We start from the raw sequence: 24643 nt of genomic DNA, 5'->3' as shown, positions 1-24643 counted from the left end.
AAGCCCAGATTATTATTTTTCTTTCTCCCTCTCCTGAGTGAAATGGAGCAGCAAACTTTAACACAATTTGTTGTTGTGTTAAATCAACGATAAAGCCCAATGAACAAGACTTCTCTCTCTATGTAGTATCTTTAAAAAAATATTTTAGTCTGTATAATCTAGTCGCCTTTTATTTTTCCTACTGATTACACTACCGGCATATTGAGACCTACTAGCTTTTTCCATTGGACTGGCTTCTGTAAGAGCTTTTCACTTCAGGCCCTTTCTACACTGTGCGGATGTTTGTTTTCAAACACTGGAGAGGACATTGTAGGTGGCTGTTTTTAGACGCATTTGCAACAAACTATATTTATTTTATGCTAGGATGGAGCTCTGTTTGACAAATCAGAACCAGTGTAGGCTATATGGAGACTGCTGAGCTCATGGTTTACAGCAGTGATCTCTGTTGTCCACTGACATTGACCACGTTTACATGCGAACCAACATCCTGTTTATTATTTGGGATACTCGAGTATTGTGTTTTTGAGTTGACTCTTATAAACCATCATATCCCGTTTTTACAATAACTCTGCTCCTATCCCGGTTATGAGTAACCTGAATGAGATACCTGGGATATGCTGATCTTAGACTGGATACTGTGGCATGTAAACATCTTATACCATTTATTGTTGTTTTTCCATGTCTGTGCAGACTCAGTTATGCATAGTATCACTGTATAAAGTTCAGATGGGACCATAATAGTTGGATACATTTCATTTACAGTTTCAAGGAAAAGTATGTAAACCCTTTTGGAATTACCTAGATTTCTGCATAAATTGGTCAAAAAATGGTGTTCTGATCTTCCTCCCAAATCACAACAATATACAGTGTGCTTAAACTAATAACGTACACATTATTGTATTTTTCTTGTCTCTATTGAATACATAATTTAAACATTCGCAGTGTAGGTTGGAAAAAGTATGTGAACCCCTAGGCTAATGGCTTCTCCAAAAGCTTATTGGCGTCAGGACTCCGCTAACCTGGAGTCCGATCAATGAGATGAATGATCAAATGATCTCTAAAAGCCTTGATGTTCATCAGTCCACGGTAAGACAAATTGTCTATAAATGGAGAAAGTTCAGCACTGTTGCTACTCTCCCTAGGAGTGGCCGTCCTGCAAAGATGACTGCAAGAGCACAGCGCAGAATGCTCAATGAGGTTAAGAAGAATCCTAGAGTGTCAGCTAAAGACTAACATAAATCTCTGGAACATGCTAACATCTGAGTCTACGATACGTAAAACACTAAAAAAGAATCATGTTCTTGGGAGGACACCACGGAAGAAGTCACTGTCCAAAAAAACATTGCTGCATGTCTAAAGTTCGCACGAGCACCTGGATGTTCAACAGCGCTACTGGCAAAATATTATGTGGACAAATTAAACTAAAGTTGTTTGGAAGGAACACACAACACTATGTGTGGAGAGAAAAAGGCACCGCACCGCACACCAACATCAACCTCATCCCAACTGTAAAGTATGGTGGCGGGAGCATCATGGTTTTGGACTGCTTTGCTGCCTCAGGGCCTGGACAGCTTGCTATCATCAACAGAAATGAATTCCCAAGTTTTATCAAGACATTTTGCAGGAAAATGTAAGGCTACGTGTCCGCCAATTGAAGCTCAACAGAAGTTTGGTGACGCAACAGGACAACGACCCAAAACACAGAAGTAAATCAACAACATAATGGCTTCAACAGAAGAAAATACACCTTCTGGAGTGGCCCAGTCAGTCCTGAACTCAACCTGAATTGAGATGTTGTGGCATGACCTCGAGCGGTTCACACCAGACATCCCAAGAATATTGCTGAACTGACAGTTTTGTAAAGTGGAATGGTTCAAAATTCCTCCTGAACGTTGTGCAGGTCTAATCCGTAGCTACAGAAAACGTTTGGTTGAGGTTATTGCTGCCAAAGGAAGGTCAACCAGTTAAATTAAATCCAAGGGTTCACATACTTTTTCCAACATATAAAGACATGAAAGGTATAATTATTGATTAGATTAAGCAGACTGTATTATAATATTAACTCCTGCAGAATGAAGTGTTTCATGCAGTAAAATTACATTTTCACTTTTCAACCACATTAAATATGCATCAAGACTAACTGAAATACTTTAAGTAACATGCTGGATAATTTTCACAGCTTTTACATTTCCTTAAAATTGGCCAACAAACTGCATTTGGAAAGTTTGTGGTAAATCTCCCCGGTCCCTAAACCTCCTCACTCTGGCAGAAATGAAAGGACTTTTCTGATGTCAACTAGATTGTTGATGCCTTCATTCTATTGATTTATGATTTTCTGGTGAGCACGGCTTTGAGTATTCTAGAGCATTAAAGTGGCAATATGTAACTTTTTGTGTGACCTGACAAAATTCACATGGAAATGTGAGTTTGAGCTCGATCATCCTACTTGGAAAGCAAGTCTACGAAGTGGTAGAACTTTCTATGTATGCTATTTCTATGCTTCCTGTTAAGTAAAAAACAAACAAAAAAATTCAATCCTTTCGGTTTTGTACACCAGTTGAAACAATATTTTTGGTTATGGGTTTAGATGGTATAATGATTCTCTACACTATACTAGCTTATTTTTTTTCACAAACTGAAATCAGGCAAACTATTCAAGTTTTTCAGCAACCAGGAAATGGCAGCGCGATTACTGCATAGTGCAACTATAAGGAATGAAAAGAGAAGCCACGTGTATCAACAGTAATTATAGCCTGCCAAATGTTGGACATTATAAGCAATGTTTTTGTTATTTTAATCGCACCTCATTTTAAAAAAAACTTCTGTTTATTCATGGTTACAGAGATACTCATGAGCAGGATATCAAAGGTGTATGTAAATGGATGATCCTGAATTAGACCCTAATATTTGTTTAAATATTTTTTTTAAATATTTTTTAAATTGTATTATTATTATTTTATTATTTTTATCTGGAATACTATGTGCATGTAAATGTGGTCGTTGATTGTGCAGAAGTTTTAAACTGAAATATTGAGCTAAGCTTAGGTTTGCTCATTGGTCAAGGGTTATCCTTGCTGAACATGACTCCTTGTTTGGCTTGGCTGTTTTTTTTTATCTTCTGGTGATTTGTTTCATGATGTTTATCATTGGGACTCTGACTACAGGCAGGAAGCAGACCAGCTGCTGGGCGTGCAGATGTTCCAGCCAGGTAATTGGATAATGTGAATGTGCACAAGAGGATTATGTATTCTAGTCAGGCAGGGGGGGGCTTTACTCATAACTCCAGGAGTGCGCTAGCAACAGTACTCTGAATACTGAGAGAACTGACAGCTGTGCCCCCTGCCATATTCCCTGTCTGTCAGGTAGTGTAGTGATCTTATGGAACGGAACTAGAGGTTAATGGATCAGGCTTCATTCCCTGGGTGGGCGGGGCACTAAACTGACCACTCCTAGGTTTGTATTTAATGTAGCCCATTCAAAAAAATATATATATAACAATATTTTAAAGATTCCTATTATTTTGAATGCCATTGAAAATGCAGATTATTTTGGATTCCTTTTGTTTTTCATGTTATGTAGCTAGACCTGCTGTATGCTCCATGATGGTTGTTGGGTTTAGGCTCAGGATGGGCAGCGGTCCTCAAGCTGCATTTGAATAAATCATTAGAATAATTCATAGCTGCCTGTTCTAAAAAAAAGAAGGGTAACGAAAGGTAATGCCACCAGATGCCATAACAGCCACACACTGCTTCGTCACATCTGTACAAAAACCCTCTCTAACTTTCCCTAAACAGATGCTTGACTCCAGATGTAAGCACCACAACATCTCTGACACGGCATGGAAGTTTTTCAGTGGTTTTGTGAGGCTAACTGGTGAGTGAATTGCCTCGCTAAAAGCCTCCCATTGCATATCCCATGCCTGGGGCTTGGTGCTGTAGAGAATGTTCTGCCTCTCCTCTATCTGGGTCAATTCACAGCAGAATAGATTTCTCTCAAAAACTAAGTGTAGCATTTGCAAGTCGATGCCAGTTTCATTTAATATGCTCCGAGACGAGTCCCTCCAATGACTTCGTAATCTGCTCATCTCGGTGCAGATCATGGGTAGTTTAGCCATGATCGCCAAGGTTTACTGTGAACGGACTGTGGAAAGAATAACTCTTGACTTCACATTGTCACTTTTTCAAGCTCTGGGTCTGAGCCAACTCGCACACTATTACTGTGGAATATAAGTTTTTAATACAGTTTCTGGAACCGAGCGACAAGTGGTGATTTTGTAGTTTTCTGTGAACACTGAATAGTTTATTTCTAAGTGTACAGTAATATTCTTTCTGTTCCCGTTTTCTAGAACCACATGTTTTGTGACAAACCTGAAGACATAGCTGGCCGAGGTTATTTTTCAGAATCAGAGGAATTATTGCATAACTGCGCATATCCCATCATCGCTACGCAAGCCGTTATGTCATAAACCTTTTGGTAATTACTCCCCCCCGCCCCCCCCCCCCCCCCCCCGATCACATTTAAATGTAATCTCAGAATGCGTTTTGACATTCTCACACACAACCCGATTTACCTTCAATATTCAGCAGCTTGGAATCATGGGAAATATTTTGTGAAGCCTGTTTGCTCCTTGTTTGTTCTGATTTTATAAACTCAAATCATGCTAATCAGAGTAGCAATGTATCTGTTTTAAATGTAGCGGTTTGATAGAATTTAGATGCGGCTTAATGTGAATTTTCTGTGACAAACTAAGATATATATTTAGGTTTGAGGCCTAACTAAAAAGAGAACATCATGGTGACCACCAGTCTCTTCCAATAATCCAATAGCCTCACAGTAGTGCGGCAATACCTCTGTGATTTTCATTCCTGGCTGTTACAAATGTGATCTCGTGATTTGCCACAGCTGCCATTACAGAATCATTATCATTTGATTGGCCAGCTTGTGACCGACGTTGTGAGTTAGACAGAGGGACGTGATTGGTGCTTTATTGAATGAGGCCATTTTAGACCCAAACGGCCTGCTCCTCCCTCAGCCATATCCTTCACACACCAGGAGAGTGGAGGTATTGATCTACTCTACACACTCCCATCATTGAAACTGGCTGACATCCTCTTGGTATAGGGTGGGAGGAAGTTTTTATTTTATTTTTTCTAACAGTGCTTTCCTACTCCTCTGCCTGACTGCCATACTAGTATGTAGGTGGAGATCCTTCTCATGGCATTTTTATTTTTGTACAGCAGTCCATTTCTGCAAAATGGCATTTTTGCACACTACCCAAATTCCATTTCTCCTGAGGCTCCCGTAGAGGTGACTCTTTCTGGATGGTGTAGGGATGTTTTGATCCTGTCTACTTGCCAAACCATCTCTGCGGCAGCCAACCCGTGGCTTCCAGACCATCCCCAACGAGTTTTGCTGGGTAGCCTTTGAAGTTTGGATGGTATATTAAATATCTGGGTGTCCTGGAGGAGCTCATAATGAAACATAAGGTTACGATAACTTTATTCAATGTGACATTTTAGAACACCTGGGTTCACTCCGACTGGCTGCACTAGAGGCTCACAACAGTTTTCTGACATTTTAAAATCATTCTCATGTGTGCCTTCCCTTTTGAGTTTAAGCCATTAGTTATAATCCACACAGTGTATTGACTGAGCGGGGGGGTTGGAGGGGAGGGGGCCCTGTGGAGGGTATTGAGGGACCAAGATGTTTTGGGTTCTAATAATTTTGGTGAACGTCCATTAGCATTGGCCCTGGCCCCTACTGTCAAGTGTTGCAGGCGGCTCCTTAGTCCACTTACATGTGCACACCACATTTGCATGCACATGTTTGACTACACACACACACACACACACACACACACACACACACACACACACACACACACACACACACACACACACACACACACACACACACACACACACAGAGTAATCTCACTTGAACAAGAGCTGGTGGTCTGCAGGGAGAATGTTGCGCAGTGTGCTGCTCAAGTGTTCTTGCTGATCCTCATTTCACATTCTTAATTGGTTCCTTTGCAGGGGTAGATTTTTAAGTGACAACCGTGATGCTGAACTGCCTTGGTTCAGCCCAGCGCTAGATAATGTCCCTCAACTACTGAGATCTAAATATAGAAGGGTTAGCTTTGGGATATGCCTGCTTGACATGCTCATACATAATGCATTACTTTGGGAGGTGTTGCATTGCTCTTATATTATTCTCTTTCATTATTACAAATGAGGTTAAGATCTTCATGCCTTTGAAGAAATACCTTGAGTTGATACATTGCTTTCCAACTGAATTATGTTAGACATGAGTATTTCAACAGGCTTAACTTTTTAAAAAAATAAAAAATTATTCTGCTTGATTTGATGGGCAGTTGGGCATCGATTCATAATATTTTAGACTACGTGAAGGCTATGTGAAACTGAGTGTTCACATTTTTGCACCCATCCCTCGTCACCCGTGTCCCTATGGTGAATGCATGACCTCTTGGGAACATAGTGTGACGCACTGTACCCGTGATGACCAGAGTGCCAGTGACGTGTGTGTGCTCAGTCTCAAGTGTGCAGATCAGTGTTGGGAGCCAAGTGAACACATTATGGAAATGACCAGGGGAAAATTGCCAATATTAACTAATTGATGATGTGGGTGATCCAACATAATCCTCATGCTTGTTTCTCTAATCGTATGATTAGCTCTACAACAGGGATCACCAACTAGATTTAGCCACAGGACCATTTTTATTTAACTCAAATAAAATGCATTTGAAAAGTGGATAGTCAGGAGGCCGGAACATAATTACAAATAATTTTGTAGACTGCAAATTGAGTTCAAGAAGGCCAAACAGATATTTTTGACTAAAACATAATCATTTCAGACCTTGCTTAATATGTGTATATGATCATATACAGTGTCTTCAGAAAGCAGTCATACCACTTGACTTACTCCACATTTTGTTACAGCCTGGATTCAAGTGATTTTTTTTTTCTTCTTCTCTCACACTATCCCATAATGACAGTGAAAACATGTTTTAGACATTTTTCAAATGTATTGAAATTGAAATAGAGATCTAATTTACATGATTATTCACACCCCTGAATCACCTTTGGTAGCCACTACAGCTGTCTTTCTTGGTAAGTTTCTAAGTGCTTTGCACACCTGGACTGTACAATATTTGCCCATTAAAATTTAAAAAAAGAAAATTTATTTTTTAAATCTTTAATTCTTCAAGCTCTGTCATAGGTTGTTGACCATTGCTAGACAGCCATTTACAAGTCTTAGCATAGATTTTCAAGCAGATTTAAGTCAAAACTGTAACTCTGGAACATTCACTGTCTTCTTGGTAAACAACTCCAATTTAGGTTTGGCCTTGTTTTAGGTTATTGTCCTGCTGAAAATTGAATTCATCTCCCAGTGTCTGGTAGAAGGCAGACTGAACCAGGTTTTCCTCTAAGATTTTTTCCTGTGCTTAGTTTCATTCCGTTAAAATCCCCATGTAAAAAAATTAAAAATAATCGCCAGCCCTTAACGATTACAAGCATACCCATAACATGATGCAGCCACAACTATTCTTGTAAATATTGAGTGATTTACCCCAAACAGAACACTTTGTATTCATTTTTTTTTTTAGTATTACTTTAGTGCGTTGTTGCAAACAGGATGCATGTTTTGGAATATTTGTATTCTGTAAAAGTATGTGGAGTAACTACAATATTGAGCCATCACCATTACACTCTAGCTGTTTTTAAAGTCACCATTGGCCTCATGGTGAAATCCCTGAGTGGTGTCCTTCCCCTCCAGCAACTGAGTTAGGAATATGTATATTTCTATTGATACACCATCCAAAGTGTAATTAATAACTTCATCATGTTCAAAGGGATATTCAATATCTGCTTTTTTTTAATTTTTACCCTTCCACCAATGGGTGCCCTTTGTAAGGCATTGGAGAACCTCCCTGGTCTTTGTGGTTGAATCTGTTTTGAAATTCACTTCTCAACTGAGGGACCTTAAAGATAATTATGGATACAGAGGTCAAGTAGTCATAAAAAAATTGTTAAACACTATTCCACCCGGTGAGTCCATGCAACTTGTGAGTTAATGTCTTTTACTCCAGAACTTATTTAGGCTTGCCATAACAAAGGGGTTAAATCAGTATTGACTCAAGACATTTTCATCTTTTCATTTCTGAATTTCGTAAACATTTTGAAAAACATAATTCCACTTTGACATTATGGGGTATTGTGTGTAGGCCAGTGATGACAAATGTAATCAATTATTACATTCAGGCTGGAACACAACAAAATGTAGAAGTCGTCGAGGGGTGTGAATACTTTCTGAAGGCGCTCTACCTCTATGCGTGGGAATATTTTGGAACAGATTTCCTAAATAAAAATCACTTGGTGCTGATTTGCATTTATTTTATTTTAAAAAAAAAATATTTTTAAATTAAACACTTTTGTAAAAAAAAAAAAAAATATGTGCTCAGAACTTGGAGGGGGGCCAAATAGTTGGAACACCGCTTTACAACAACCTTAATCAAGGGTTACCGTGTAGGTTTGAGTGTATTTCCATATACGAATGCTCCTGCTCAAACAACTGCAACTGCACCATTGATATAATTTATGTTTACATGATTTAACAATCGTCATGCTTTCTCCCATGTTTTTGCTTCAGTGTTGGAGAGGAAGATGTCGGTAAGGCAAAGCAGAGAGGAGCTGATTAAGAGAGGCGTGCTGAAGGAGATCTTTGAGAAAGGTGAGATGCTTTCCTCCCTATCAAAAATTAAAAGGATCAAATTAATTTAATCCTGTGCCCCTAAAATGTTTTGCTTATCAATGTTTCGTCATCCTACAGTGAATTAGTGTGTGTGTGTGTGTGTGTGATTTTATTGCATGTTCTGCTCAGCTAAATGCCCAATTGCATTACTTTCAGAAAGTCATTCAGCCACTTTCTAGTTTAAGGCTTTTTTTCTTGACTCCTAAAGTGCATTGAAATCATTTAGTGATTTGTGTGTGTGGCCACCAGTTAGATCTCTCACTCACTCTTTGTAATAGTTTTTTTATTTTCTTATGTTGCACCTACCCCAACATTTTTTATGATACTTCTTACTATGTTACAAAATGTATCCAGAGTTTTTTTTTGTGGGGGGGAGGGGGGTATAGACAAATGCTGTGAAAAGTGCATTAAATCTAGAATTATATCAGTCATTCATCCATGATCCATTCATTTGAATCCTTAAGGGTGCATCAATCTAAGTAACATTATAAAAATACATTTAAAAAAATGGTCCCAGAAATTGGTCTTCTCAAAAACATCTGTAGCTTCTGAATGGTTTGGCCTACAAAGTAGTATATCCACTCTATGGAAAGATGCTACCCTGATTACAGATAGTCCTGAATGAATCGTGAATAATGATGAGTAAGAAAGACGCGTAAACATCATAACCCCCCCCCCCCCCCCACCCCCCCAAATAAAAATGCTAACCTCGCCTGTTTTTGTAATGGCCCGCAGGTTATTTTATTTGGCCCACCAAGTTCTGAGCAATTTTTAAAAAATAAATGTTTTACATAAGACTAAACACCAGCGAATCAGCTCCAAGGATGTTCATTTTGGAAATCCTTTCCAAAATACTCCCACACATAATAGAGAGAGACAGTGCCTTCAAAGTATTCACACCTCTTTGCTTTTTCCACATTTTGTTGTTACAGTGTGAATTTAAAGGAATTACGATAACTGGAGGTAGCATTTTTTGGGGGGGGTATGATATTTGTGCATAGTGCTGTTTTGGTGACCATATTACGCCACACCACCAGTCTCAATGTCAACAGTGAAGAGGTGACTCCGGGATGCTGACCTTCTAGGCAGAGCTCCTCTGTCCAGTGTCTGTTCTTTTGCCCAGCTTCATTTTTTTATTTTATTGGCCAGGCTGAGATGGCTTTTCTTAACAACTCTGCCTCTAGAAGGCCAGCATCCCGGAGTTGCCTCTTCACTGTTGACGTTGAGACTGGTGTTTTGCAGGTACTATTTAATGAAGCTGCCAGTTGAGGACATGAGGCGTCTGTTTCTCAAACTAGACACTAATGTACTTGTCCTTTTTGCTCAGTTGTGCATCGGGGCCTCCCACTCCTCTTTCTATTCTGGTTAGGGCCAGTTTGTGCTGTTCTGTGAAGGGAGTAGTACACAGTTGTACGAGATCTTCAGTGTCTTGGCAATTTCTCGCATGGAATAGCCTTCATTTCTCAGAACAAGAACAGACTGACAAGTTTCAGAAGAAAGGTCTTTGTTTCTGGCCATTTTGAGCCTGTAATCAAACCCACAAATGCTGAAGCTCCAGATACTCAACTAGTCTTAAAAAGCCAGTTTTATTGCTTCTTTAATCAGAACAATAGTTTTCAGCTGAAATAGTAATTAACAATGAATACACTGTATTTCTGATCAATTTGATGTTATTTTAATAGATATAAAATTTGCCTTCTTTCAAAAAACAAGGACATTTCAAAGTGTCCTTAAACTTCTTCCAACTTTAGGGTCTCCTTGCTCATTAGTTATTTTCTGCTACTTCCCTCAGTCGTGTTGATTTTCATAAAACCGGCACACTTGTGGTCTCCTTTTGCATCAAATGTTGTGATCGGAAAAAGAATAGGCTAGGTGCAGCTGGTGCGCGTCAATTAACTCATTCAGTGCAGGGGTGTAGTGCTGCCAGAGCGCACCGGAGACACTCTGCCACTTCTCACACGGTGGTGCACATTAAGGTCAAAGCTGAATCAATCTTTCCCCTTTTGGAAGATCACATAATGATTCATTCATTTTCTATATAATGGTACTGTTACAATCACCACATTTTTATGATATTTAGATGACTAGTCCAACAACAAAACATCTCAAGGCCAAAACTCAACAGCGTGCGAATGTCGGCTACTAGGCTGAATATGGTTTGATTGAAACAAAGTACAGGAAGGCCCTTTTAAAAAATTAATAATAATCACCTAAATGACATACCCAAATCTAACTGCCTGTAGCTCAGGACCTGAAGCAAGGATATGCATATTTTTGATACCATTTGAAAGGGAACGCTTTTGAACTTTGTGGAAATGTGAAATTAATGTAGGAGAATATAACACACTAGATCTGGTAAAAGGTGAAAAAAAAAAAAGAAATCATGTTTCGATTTTCTTTTTGTTCCATCATTTTTTAAATGCAAGAGAAAGGCCATAATGTAGTATTGCAGTTTAGGCGCAATTTAGATGTTGCAATGTGTGTCCAAAGTTTCAGATTGATCCAGTGAAGTATTGCAATACTGCACAATATGTTGGATCAAGTGTGCCCAAATGTGCCAAATTGGTCAATTGATATGTTTTCAGGTACATAACTATAGAGAACATACATGTTGTATTACCATATCATTTCTGTAAGTTTACGCACTCCCAGGAATGTCCTACACAATGGATCATCAGTTTATACACTAACTTTAACACATCTAGAGGGCTGGGCAGAGGTGGGTGTGGAGCCAGAGACAGCAGGGGTTCAAACTGTAGAGCCCAGTTCCTACATTTGAATATAAAAATAGATTTTTATCACACCAACTATGCTACATTTTATCTCTGGGACCCTCAGGATGACAAATCGGAGCAAGATTACTGAATAAGTACATTATTTACCTTCAGAGGTGAACGTATCAAGCCAGCCCATATAAGACATGTCTATGTCCTGAAAAGATGGCTGCTAATCGCATTGGTGCACGTTAGCTCTACCGTCCCGGTATAGGGACACCAATCGTGTAGAGGTTTTAACTACAGATTCTCTAATTTTCTCACTAAAACAGTTATTAAATTGCAAGAAGATCTAAATGCATATTCCAGGGTGTCCTGCAAAATCATCCTCTTGTCCTGTATTTGGGTATTTTAAAATGTGGTCACCCTACCAGCATGAGTGAGGGGATAAGAAATAACCTTCGGGAAAGTGGCCTGCATCAGCTATTCCAGTGCATATGCTGACATGTATTTTTGCCCCTGTTCCTGCCGATTTTGATAATTGTCCATTCTAAATCTAAACTAATTTGACATAAAGGCAATATTACATTGAGAATAGTCTGATGGGTGAAAATATGATTACTTGATGAGAGAACAGTGTGTGCAGCTTGAGGCAAGGAATGGAGTGCAAGCTTTTCTTTGCGACTTTCTCAAAGTCCTATAGTCTCATCATGCAGGCCATAAGCTATATGTTTTGATTTCTAAGGTTTGCATCATTCATAACTAAAGTTGCCAAATAACTATAAATCTAGTGTATAGGACCAGTTTTTATGCTCAACATAGCCACTTCAAATGCGTTCGCATTTGCTCGAATGGGGAAAAATAATATTTATATTTTATTCAGCTAGGTTCAATTATTTATTTTTTTGCTATAAAATAATGGCACAGGACTTTTACACATCTTGTCTGCAAAACGAACGGGCCTATGGGATGGCGCGGAGCCAGATAGCATACAGTAGGCCAACTCATATTCTCCCTATCATGTTTCATTAGACCTGCCTAAAATAAATCATGGCTTTATTGTGATGGTGTATATTAAATAGATTTTATTAGACTTAAAAAAAAAAAATGTATGTAGATGTTCCAAAGGCTTGCATCAATGCCTTGTATGTGTGGAGGACTGAAGATCCTAAAAGGTGTTTATGTTAAAGGTCAATTACCATGAGACCGCCAGTCTTTTGCATGACAATAACCGACTAACACATTTTCATTACCACCACAGCCCTATTTGTGCGTCTTAACTTTCCCACTCATCATGATTCATTCAGGACGATCCATAATCATGGTAGCATCTTTCCATAGAGGGGTCATATTAGTTTGTAGTCTAAACCTTTCGGACGCCACAGACCTTTTCAATAAAATAAATAAGTTAGTTGGCACAGGGATGGATGGGGAACTCAGTCCTTGGGAGCCAGAGTGGTGTCACACCTTTTTCCCCCATCCCTAGCAAACACAGCTGCTTAAACCAATTGCATTCTAAACTGAAGATCATGGTTTTAGTTGATCATTGGAGTCCGGTGTGTTAGCTAGGGCAGAAGTGTGACACCAATGAGGCTCCCTGGGACTGGAGTTGCCCATCCCTGGGTTAGAATGTCTTGGGGGTATGCTATTTGTGCATCTAACTTTCTCACTCGTCATTATTCAGGACTGTCCATAATCATGGTAGAATCCACATTAATGTAGAAGGGTTTAGGTGCATTCTCATTTAAAGTAAACTTGACTCAAATGACACAAAATTAATTACAATTTCTATTGGTCATGAAATAATCTGAAACATAACAAATATATGAATGATTAAAAAAAATGTATAGCGTACTGTTTTCAAACTCACCCTTCCTTTGTGTTGATGGCATTTGGGAAATGGAATAAGCGAAACGGATTGTCTGATCCCTCTCAAACCTTGTCCTTTTTATTGGAGCGATGGTTCCTCAAGTCAGATTTTTGCCCACGTGCTGTAGTAGGCTGACTCATTTGCATTCAAGCTTTTGTTCTCCTTTTAGGAACAACTCTCTTACCTGACAATGTGCATGAAGAGAACTATTCTGAAACGGTCAACCAAGGAAAGTTTTTACTACTGCTATCAAGTTATGGTTTCAAAGGGGTATTTTCTCATCTGAGGGCCCAGATGTGTCAGACGTCAGTCTCCCTCTCTCTCTCTACGGCTTTTCCCAGCTACACGTCCATGGGACCTCATGCTGCCAGCCTGCCACAATCGTCATTATGCAACCGTTAAATAACTTCTTTTTTTTTGACATGGTGAGGAATTGGTCCTTGGGAAGCTGTCAGACTCCACTGTTTGAACATCTCTGAGTATCTTCACTTAACAATGAGTCATTCTTTCCTCGCCGTCGTTGCTAGCGGGAGGCGACCTCTTGATGCGAAAGGAGCTGTGGTGCATTTTGAGTTTCACAGCAGGATCTGATGGGCGCAAAACACGCCTGTCTAGGAGGATTGATTTGTGTGTGTGTATATACACAGTGCATTTGGAAAGTATTCAGACCCCTTAACTTTTTCCACATTTTGTTATGTTACAGCCTTATTCTAAAATGGATTACATTGTTTTTTAAATCTACACACAATACCCCATAATGACAAGGCAAAAACGGGGTTTTAGAAATGTTTGCACATTTATAAAAAATAAAAAAATAAAAAACTGCACATTACATAAGGATTCAGACCATTTAATCAGTACATTGTTGACACACCTTTGGCAGAGATTACAGCCTTGTCTTCTTGGGTATGACGCTACAAGCTTGGCACATCCTTCTCTGCACATCCTCTCAAGCTCTCAGGTTGGATGGGGAGCGTCGCTGCACAGCTATTTTCAGGTCTCTCCAGAGATGTTAGATCGGGTTCAGGTCCGGGCTCTGGCTAGGCACTCGGACATTCAGAGACTTGTCCCGAAGCCACTCCTGCATTGACTTGGCTGTGTGCTTAGGGTTGTTGCCCTGTTGGAAGGTGAACCTTCGCCCCTGTCTGAGAACCTGCTCCAGAGCACTCAGGACTTCAAGGTTCTCTCTGTACTGTCCCCCGTTCATCTTTGCTTCGATCCTGACTAGTCTCCCAGTCCCTGACACTGAAAAAGCTCCACACATGATGTTGCCACCACCATGCTTTACCGTGGGATGGTGCCAGGTTTCCTCCAGCTGTGACGCTTGGCATTCAGACCTAAGAGTTCAATCTTCAAACTCCAAGCGGGCTGTTGTGCCTTTTACTGAGGAGTGTCTTCCATCTGGCCATTCTACCGTAAAGGCTTGATTTGGTGGAGTGCTGCAGAGATGGTTGTCCTTCCGGAAGGTTCTCCCATCTCCAGAGGAACTCTGTCAGAGTTACCATCGGGTTCTTGGTCACCTCCCTGATCAAATCCGTTATTCCCCGATTGCTTGTCTGGGTGGGTCCAAATTTCTTCCATTTTAAGAATGATGGAGGCCACCGTGTCCTTGGGGACCTTCAATGCTGCAGAAATGTTTTTGTACCCTTCACCAGATCTGTACCTCGACACAATTCTGTCTCGGAGCGCTACGGACAATTCCTTCGACCTCATGGCTTGGTTTTTGCTCCGACATGCACTGTCAACTGTGGGACCTTGTACAGACAGCAGTGTGCCTTTTTCCAAATCATGTCCAATCAATTGAATTTACCACAGGTGAACTCAAGTTGTAGAAACATCTCAAGGATGCTCATGGAAACAGGATGCACCTGAGCTCAATTTCGAGTCTCATAGCAAAAGGTCTGAATATTTATGATGTCAATGTATTTGTTTAAATTTGATTGGATTTAAAAAAATATTTGCAAACATTTCAAAAGTTTTTTGCTTGGTCATTATGGTGTATTATGTGTAGATTGAGTAAAAAAATATTTGATCCATTTTAGATTTAGGCTGTAACGTTACAAAATGTGGAAAAAGTGAATGGGTCTGAGTACTTTCTGTCTGCACTGTGTGTGTGTGTTTTGTATTGCGCAACCATATCCTTCTTTTGAATGATGCAGCACCTAATTTCTCTTGTAGACCTTAATTTCCATTTCATCTGTTCATGATTTGTGTTTGTTTCTCCAGCAACCGTGGAATTCCGATCCTCGATGGAGGGCGGAGTCTGTACTCAGGAGCCCTCTAGTATGAAGTCGTCTATGGTCCTTCCTTCAAAGAAATCTGTTGGTTTCCTCTGCAACGTTCAGGACAACACCGCCAAGCCCCCCATGTACCACAAACAGCCCCCTGCGCTCCCCCCCAGACCTTTCAACAGGATTCCCAACTACAGCACAGGTAAGCATACATACACCAGTGGGGACATTGGGACAAGTGTTTTTATATACAGTATAATCATGTTTGGCACTCCGTACATTGAATACCAAGATTAAAGATTGACTGAACTGGCAAAGGGTTTATGGTATAGAGCTCTGAGACGGAAATGCATTGAACGTTTTGTTTGGGCAGTTACGTAGTTGAATAATCCTAAACATCTTGCCGGTGGACACGTGCACATGCACGCACACGGTGTCTCTGTGCAGATGGCGGATGGAGAGATTAGTGTCATTAAGTCCCAGTGTAGCCAGGTCAGCTGTACTCAGGCCCTGACAATCTGCCAGTCAGCTAGAAGTGGCAATAGCCTAATCTAATTCTACCTGCTCAAGTCCGGGCCTTCTACTGTACATGGTCACGTCTGTCCACTGTATCGGACTGCTGCCTGAGTCTTACAATATGGCCAAGCGCAGGTCACGTGTCCAGGAAACTCATGCATGGCCCTAATTATACTCAACAGTTAGCGGCTTTGAAGAAGTAACATGTCAAAGCATATTTAGTGAAGTCAAAGTCCCTGCACTAATTCAGAAAAAAGTGAACTTGATGTTTACCGGTTTCAGTCTTTTCTTTCTCTACCCATCTCTCTTTTCAGAATCTTGCCAGCAGATGAAGCTGTCCTGTATGCCAGGCCAGGGAGGGAAGCTCTCTCCTCCGCTACCTCCCAAGAAGGTTATGATCTGTGTGCCTCAAGGGGGAATGGACAGCTCCTCCCCCTCCCCCCTCAGCACTTTCTCCCAGCAGAAGTGCCCCCCTCCACAGGGCCACCCCCCCCACCATGGCCCTCTGCTGCCCTCGCAGCTCACAGCCCTGGCCAACCTCCACCAGGGCCTCCTGGGGGGTGGGAACCACCATAACCATGGGCACACCCACAACCATGGCCACAGCCACCCGCTCCAGCTGCAGTACGGATCCATGCAAGGCCACACCCCCAGCCGCATCATCGAGGAGCTCAACAAGACGCTGGCCTTCAACCTGCAGAGGCTGGAGAAGTGAGTTGTATACACCGTATTAGATACAACCATAGAGACACAAATTACAGCTGTATAGCAGGTAGAAATTAATAGTTTTGAGATGACACAACTTTATATAATGGGAGTTGAGTAACATCAGTTCTATTTCAAAATGAAATATGAATACTTTTTGGCCAATGCATGTTCAGTGTAGCAGGTCCAGCTGGTTTGTAGTTCAGGTCACCCCTGCCTTGTGATATTGGGGTCAGGCTGCCACCATGTGGTTCTGCTGTAGATGTCTGACCCAGCTCGCCCTGTCCTACTGCTACAGCGTGGCCCACTTTGACAGCAGTCTGTGTGTGCACCATGGCACCCGGATCTCTTCCAAAGGCCAACCTGGCACAGCATGTCCTGTTCTCTACCCTACCAAACATTGGAAAAAGGAATACAGAGAAATGTATTGGTAACTTGAGCATGTCATTTCTCTATAGCTTATGTAACATTTGGTTGCCGAAATCTAAAAATGGGACAAAAAAAAAACTCTACAAGAATCAATCTGTCAGCCATTCTTCATCGCCCCGATCTTTCAATTGAGATGAATTGAAACGGGACATGGACAGAGCCAGTATTATCATATCGCATGTGTAGAGGGGTAGAATAGAAGCGCTAGGTACCCTTAATTATTCAGGTAGACTATGCATGCATGAGTACAATACAGCCTTGCAACAGGGGGTCCTATCTAATATATATATACACATCCACACGTTTGTTTTACTATCCTTGTGGGGACCAAACAATTGATTCCCATTCTAAATCCTTTTTTCCCTAAACTTAAATGTAAACCGAACCTCTGAGCCTAAAATGGCCCTTTTCCTTGTGGGGACTGGCGAAATGTCCCCACTTGTCCTAATTTCCCTTGTTTTACTATCCTTTTGAGGACTTCTGGTCCCTGGTCCTTTGATTACTTGCTTTGCGTGTCTCGTGGTGAGCTGAACGGCCCTCAGTGAGCGCTCACAGCAGGGGCTTGTGGGTAGTCTGTGATATCCGTGTATAATATGTTGATTAAAACCCCACTCTGCAGTATGCAGCCAGTCCCTCGCACCGACAGTTTAATTGACTACTTTGTTTAATTTGACCTGAATGGTCTGTGACATGAAGGATGTGGTAAATTAGCTCATGGTATGTAGACTGTGTGGCTGTCAAACAGACTGAACTCCCATCTAGGAACCTGTGGTTCAGATAACCAGAAATGTGTGACTGTCTTACTAGCTCAATGGTTGCAAGTCAAGATGGACAATTTTGTGCTAATGACCATGATCGACAAATGGCTAGCTCATAGCCTCCGTCTCACACCGAGGTGCGTCAAGGTAATTCCAGCAAGACTTCAATTTCTCAGATGACTTCCACAGGAGATGGGAATGAGTCAACCACTTGTAGAGTCATGGTCATAATGACTCTATAGCGCATTGCATTTCTATAGCAACCAACGGGAACATGGGAAAGTGGTAGATGGGCGAGATTACTATGAAGAAGATTATATCCATCATTATGACTCTCTTCTCCCTGCAGCAATGCAATGCATTCTGGTCAGTGTAGTCTGCTGGACAGAAGCCAGGTGCCCTCTGTGGTCATCGACGAGGACAACAAGGAGAACATGCCCAACGAGTCCGACTACGAGGACCTACCCAGCATGTACAAAGATGAGGATGAATATGATGACGAGGATGATGATGATGATTCACTCTTTACAAGTAAGGGGTTCATACACACACACACACACACAGATAAAATTGTCCCCTAAGCCACAGATGTTTTGTATTTTCTTTTAACTAGCGGCATCTCTGCACTATAGGTACCCTGTTCTGGTCATTTCTTTGTTTAACTCCTGTTGTCTTTGTGTAGGTACCCTGGCTCTGAAGGTGTTGAGGAAGGACTCTCTGGCCGTCAAGCTGAGTAATCGTCCATCTAAGAGTGAGCTGGTGGAGAAGAACATCCTGCCAATGCAGACTGACGAGGAGAGGCTGGAGTCCAGGCAGCAGATAGGCACCAAGCTCACACGGTGAGGGAGCGAGGGCACACAGACTGCCCAGGCACAACTCTCATAACGAGATGGACCAGAGTCTTCTCAGTAGTGCAATTATCAGCCACAGACTGTTAGTGACTAAAACACACTTGATTGTGTTTCTGTAAATAGAGAGCCTTGCCCGCTTGATATGTTAAATATCTTCATCACCCTTAATGTAGCGCTAGACTAAGTATGCCTCTTGTCTGCTGCAGTGAAGACGGGCAGCTCTGTGTTTTGAAAGGCGTGTCCATTTCTACTCTATAAGAGCTGTCAGGAAACTGTTTAACAATAAATATGGCACTTTGGCCCACTGGGAAAATGGTCTGACATCCCTTCTAACATAACTTGCTATGACTCATCTCAATTTTTTTTTCATTTTTTAAAATTCTTCTTACGTCTTTTTTTTATTTTTTGAAAGATAAAAACCCGCCGTCTCATTTAGAGGGGCGCTGAGAAATGAGCTGACGTCATTTCAGCAATGCATAATCTCGGCCTCTCTGTTCGCTCTCCCTCTTTTCTTCCCACGGCCTGCCATCCTCCCTCGCTCACTGAATCACCACTGTGATATGTGTCAAGCCATTACCACCCCACTCCTCCACACTCTCTCTGTGCCGAGACGGAACACGGTGGTTACACACACACACACACACACAACGCAGCAGTAACACCCTCCCTCGCTTCATCTTTCATTTGAAACATGGCAATAATACAGATGGATTCTTTTTAATCCAAGGAGAAAATAACATGGCTGTGCCGGCAGACAGAGGCTGTTTTTAAGGCCCACTGTTATCATTAGGGCTTCCTTTTATGGTTTTGAATCTACCATCACTGAACAGGATGCTGGACCGAACTGTTCAGTTTGGACCGAACTGTTCGGTTTGGACCGAACCAAACCTGCGAGTGGGGAGACAATGAGATGTTAGTGAATAAAAGGCTGGACGGAATGGAAAGGGGGGTAGAAGAGCGAAGAATGTGAGGAGAAGAGAGGGAGCATTATGGTTTGATGTGAAAGAGAAGAGGCCGTACTCTGCTACTAATCCCTGCTGTGATTGGCACACGGTGTGGTGTTCGCAGAAGGCCTTGTTGTTATGTGGCAAGCAGCCTCAAGCAGAGAAGGACAACGGAGTAAACTCTAAAAATGGACGTTACACAGAGTGGAATGGATCTCTTGCGATATGGATATTGCACATGTCATTACATAACGACGTGAATTCCATTCAATTGTGCAGCCCTAGCGCTACCTTTGAGCAGGGGTCTTCCCCCCCCCCCCCCCCCCCCTTTTTATTTTACCAAGTAGGACAGTTGAGAACAAGTTCTCATTTACAACTGCGACCTGGTCAAGATAAAGAAAAGCAGTGCGACAACCACACAGAGTTGCACATAAACAAACCTACAGTTAATAACACAATAGAAAATCTATGTACAGTGTGTGCAAATGTAGAAGAGTTGGGAGGTAAATGGGCCATGGAGGCAAAATATTACAAATCTAGCATTAACACTGGAGTGATAGATGTGCAGATGATGATGTGCAAGTAGAGATACTGGGGTGCAAAAGAGCAAGAGGATAAATGACAATATGGGGATGAGGTAGTCGGGTGTGCTATTTACAGATTGGCTGTGTACTGTACATATGGGTACAGTGATCGGTAAGCTGCTCTGGTAGCTGATGCTTAATCATGGCTCTGGTCAAAAGTAGTGCACTATATAAGGATTAGGGTGCCATTTGGGACGCACACAGCATCAACTCCTAATTTCATGCTATTTTCCACATGCATTGTGCTCCTCTGTAGCAGGTCTCTTTGTGGCAGGCCAGTATAAATGGATGGTTCTAATCCTGGAGGAGGTCTTTACGACCTTAACCATCTCTTCTCTCATCTTTTCTCCTTATTCTGACGGAGATGAGGGAAGCTGTGGTAGACGGCATAATATAGGGTTGTTGATATTTTTTATTTCATGAATACTGAAATATCCTACTCCAGTAGATGTACTGCAAGTTTAATGATATTTTATACAAGTATAAGTAAAACTACTGGTGTGTAAAATTATTTGAGTAATAATTAGTCAGTTAAAGTAATTTAGTTAATACAAATTAAAGAATATACCTTATAGCTAATTTCGCTACGGCAACACATGATCTTTTCCATGCAATACATTGAAAAAGGAAGCAGAAATGAATGTACAGTATGAATTAAGTACAATTATTGTTTGAGTAGCAGCAAGGCACTTGCTGCATCTGTATATATTTAAAAAAGAAGAGCGATTTGTCCATACTAATTGAAAATAAATGAAACATTGCAAAGCAATTAAAATGTGTTGATGAATTTAAGAAATACATTATTTTGAATTTAAAATAAATCACCCATTTACTCTATTTTCCTTCCCTCGCGCTCAAATTCACAACAGTTCAAATGGAGTAGTGCCAGGGCACACTGGACATACCTAAAGAATTTGATGTCAAATTAGCTCTGAATGCAACAATGGAACATCATGGAAATACTCAATTGTGAGCCAACCTCCCTGAAATACAGAAGGGGCTATAGATGTTGCATTAGATCGATCAATTATATACAGGCTACATGTAGAGAGGAGAGTTCGTCTCTGCTCCCACAAATTTGACCCCGGACCTGACTTCATATTTAAAGAGGGGGACCCGAACCCAAGAACAATAAGACCTGAACTCTACCGGACCCGATGACACTCTGTAACGGCGTTCTTCGTTTGTTGAAGGAGAGTCGGACCGAAATGCAGCGTGGTGGTTAATCATGATATTTTAATGAGAAAAATGACGATACATGAAATAACTATACAAATACGAAAACAACAAACGGAACGTGAAACCTAACTACAGCCTATCTGGTGAAACTACACAGAGACAGGAACAATCACCCACGAAATACAAAGCGAACTCAGGCTACCTAAATACGGTTCCCAATCAGAGACAACGTGAATCACCTGACTGATTGAGAACCGCCTCAGGCAGCCAAGCCTATACAACACCCCTAATCAGCCGCGATCCCAAATACTACAAACCCCAATACGAAATACAATAACATAAACCCCTGTCACACCCTGGCCTGACCAAATATATAACGAAAACACATGCAGACTGACAGCTCTGGCCGCTCCATGCAGACTGACAGCTCTGGCTGCTCCATGCAGACTGACAAAATACAATGACCAAGGCGTGACACACTCAGACCTGACCCCTATTCTAACAAGTCCCTGTCTAGACTTGACCCAAAATTGATTATCAGCTCTTCTGAGTAACAAACAGGTCTTTATATGTTGGCTAGGCTTTCATTTAACTTAAAATAAATATGCTATAGACTATGCAGAGCCGTGGTTAGGTCCACTCTATCAGCTGTAGTTACATAGACCCGATGGTCATATTTGATTGTCAGATTCGGACCAAAGGAAAAGTTGTATTTTTATTTTGGACCTGGTTGGGTCTCGGGGGTTCGGGTGGACACGTGAAGAGCACTAGGTACAGAGTACATTAGGTTATGTAGTGTTCCTTGAGCAACAAGGCGTTACAGTATGTCCTAAGGCCTTCATTTCTCTCTGAACTTGCTATTCAGTTTCAGCAGGAGCTGATTGTCAAACTGAATCGCGTCTATCCTGGTTCGCTTTGCAGTGAAGACCAGTTCAACATAGCTAAAAAGACACTCACAGATGGTAGAGGCAGGCAGAGCTGTGTTCAGTTTGAGGGACAACTTCTTTTATATATGGAAAGGAATGCAGCAAGTCCATCCTGTCTGAAACACAGGCAAAGTACCCATCCAGCTCCCCTGTACCTTGTGACCTTTTTGGCATTGGTGATGAGGAGAAATCCTCTTCATCAGATGAATGCGGCCTCTCTTGCTCTTTCGCCTACTGTTATTGTGTCAAGATTATGCTTCAGGTAGACCACGAGATCTTCAGTTCCTTGGCAATTTCTCGCATGGAATAGCCTTCGTTTCTCAGAACAAGAGTAGACTGACGGGTTTCAGAAGAAAGGTCTTTATTTCTGGACATTTTGATTCTGTAATCGAACCCACAAATGAAGGCCAGTTTTATTGCTTCTTTAATTAGCACAACCGTTTTCAGCTGTGCTAACGTAATTGCAAAAGGGTTTTCTAATGATCAATTAGCCTTTTAAAATGATAAACTTGGATTAGCTAACACATCGTGCCATTGGAACACAGGAGTGATGGTTGCTGATAATGGGCCTCTGTACATCTATGTAGATATTCCATAAAAAAATCAGCCGTTTCCAGCTACAATAGTAATTTACAATGTCTACACTGTATTTCTGATAAATTTGATGTTGTTTTAATGGACAAGAATTTAGCTTTTCTTTTAAAAATAAGGACATTTCTAAGTGACACCCCCCCCCACCAACTTTTGAACGGTAGTGTAAGGTCCCTCAGTCAGGCAGTGAATTTCAAACACTGATTCAACCACGAAGACAAGTTTTTTTTCTCCAATGTCTTGTAAAGAAGTGCAACTATAGGTAAATGGGGAACAATAATAATAAAGCAGATATTGAATATCCGTTTGAGCGGTGAAGTTATTAATTACACTTTGGATGGTGTATCAATACACCCAGTCCCTACACAGATGAAGGTGCCCTTCCTAACTCAGTTGCTGGAAGAGGAAGGTAACCGCTCAGGGATTTCACCATGAGGCCAAGTGTAACTTTTTAAAACCATTTCATAAATGAATGGCTGTGATTGGAGGAAACTGAGGATGGTTCAACAACGTAGTTACTCCACAATCTGACACAATTGACAGAGTGAAAAAATGAAGCCTGTGCTGAATAAAAATGTTCTGACATTTATCCTGTTTGCAACTGATGTAATACTGCAAAAAAAAATGTTTTGTCCTGAATACAAAGTGTTATGTTTCAGGCAAATACATTACATTACTGAGCACCACTCTCCATATTTTCAAGCATAGTGGTGGCTGCATCATGGTATAGGTGTGCTTGTAATCGTAAAGGACTGGGGAGATTTTCAGGATACTGTAAGCATAGCCAAAATTCTCGCAGAAAATGTGGTTGTCTGCTTTCCACCAGACACTGGCAGATGAATTCACCTTTCAGCGGGACAATAACCTAAAATAAAAAGGCAAATCTACACAAGTGTCTTACCAAGAAGACTGTGAATGTTCCTGAGTGGTGAGTTAGTTTAGACTTAAATCTACTTCACTCTTATTGCAAGACCTGAAAAAGGTTGTCTAGCAATGATCAACAACCAATTAGACAGAGCTTGAAGAATTTTGAAAAGAGTAATGGGCAAATGTTCCAGGTGTGGAAAGCTCTTAGACTTACCCAGAGACTCACAGCTGTAATCGGTGCAAAATGTGCTTCTACAAAGTATTGACTCGGGTGTGAATACTTGCATTATGTAAATGGTGTACATTTGCAAAAACATGTTTTCACTGTCATTATGAGATAGTGTTTGGCTCAATTGAATCCATTTTGAGTTCCGGCTGTAAAACAACAAAATGTGGAATAAGTCGAGGGTTATGATAACTTTCTGAAGGCTCTATCTTACCTCTACAATGTTTCCTCAGGTTTGAAGCAGAGTTTAAATATATATATATTAATATTTATTCATATATTTATATATATATATTGTGTGTGAAGCTGCCACGTTTCATCATCCTGAGTTGTATTTCATCACCTCTCCTGTGCTTGAAGTAGAACTGGTCAGGCTCCATTGTTTCCACACACACCGCTTTGATAAAAACCGTTCCTTTCTTTCACTATACGTATTTTCAAAATCTTCTATCATCGTTCAATTTGTATATACAGCTC

At 41.0% G+C, this 24643-nt stretch overlaps 1 protein-coding gene across 5 annotated transcripts in view; it reads left to right on the top strand.

The window, feature by feature from the left end:
- Positions 1–24643, top strand: part of LOC109872244 (phosphatase and actin regulator 1) — an 87692-nt gene that overhangs the window by 46262 nt on the left and 16787 nt on the right. For all 5 annotated transcript variants that reach the window (XM_031806872.1, XM_031806871.1, XM_020463414.2 and 2 more), the window contains exons 3-7: positions 8674–8754; positions 15586–15792; positions 16421–16817; positions 18348–18529; positions 18681–18837. In XM_031806872.1, coding sequence (XP_031662732.1) covers positions 8674–8754; positions 15586–15792; positions 16421–16817; positions 18348–18529; positions 18681–18837 — 1024 coding nt within the window. The remainder of the gene's footprint in view (positions 1–8673; positions 8755–15585; positions 15793–16420; positions 16818–18347; positions 18530–18680; positions 18838–24643) is intronic.

The sequence above is a fragment of the Oncorhynchus kisutch genome, linkage group LG27 (assembly GCF_002021735.2).
Source record: "Oncorhynchus kisutch isolate 150728-3 linkage group LG27, Okis_V2, whole genome shotgun sequence".
Classification (NCBI taxonomy): Eukaryota; Metazoa; Chordata; class Actinopteri; order Salmoniformes; family Salmonidae; genus Oncorhynchus; species Oncorhynchus kisutch.
The sequence above is the reverse complement of the archived record's forward strand: the minus strand, read 5'-3'. Positions and strand labels throughout refer to the sequence as shown.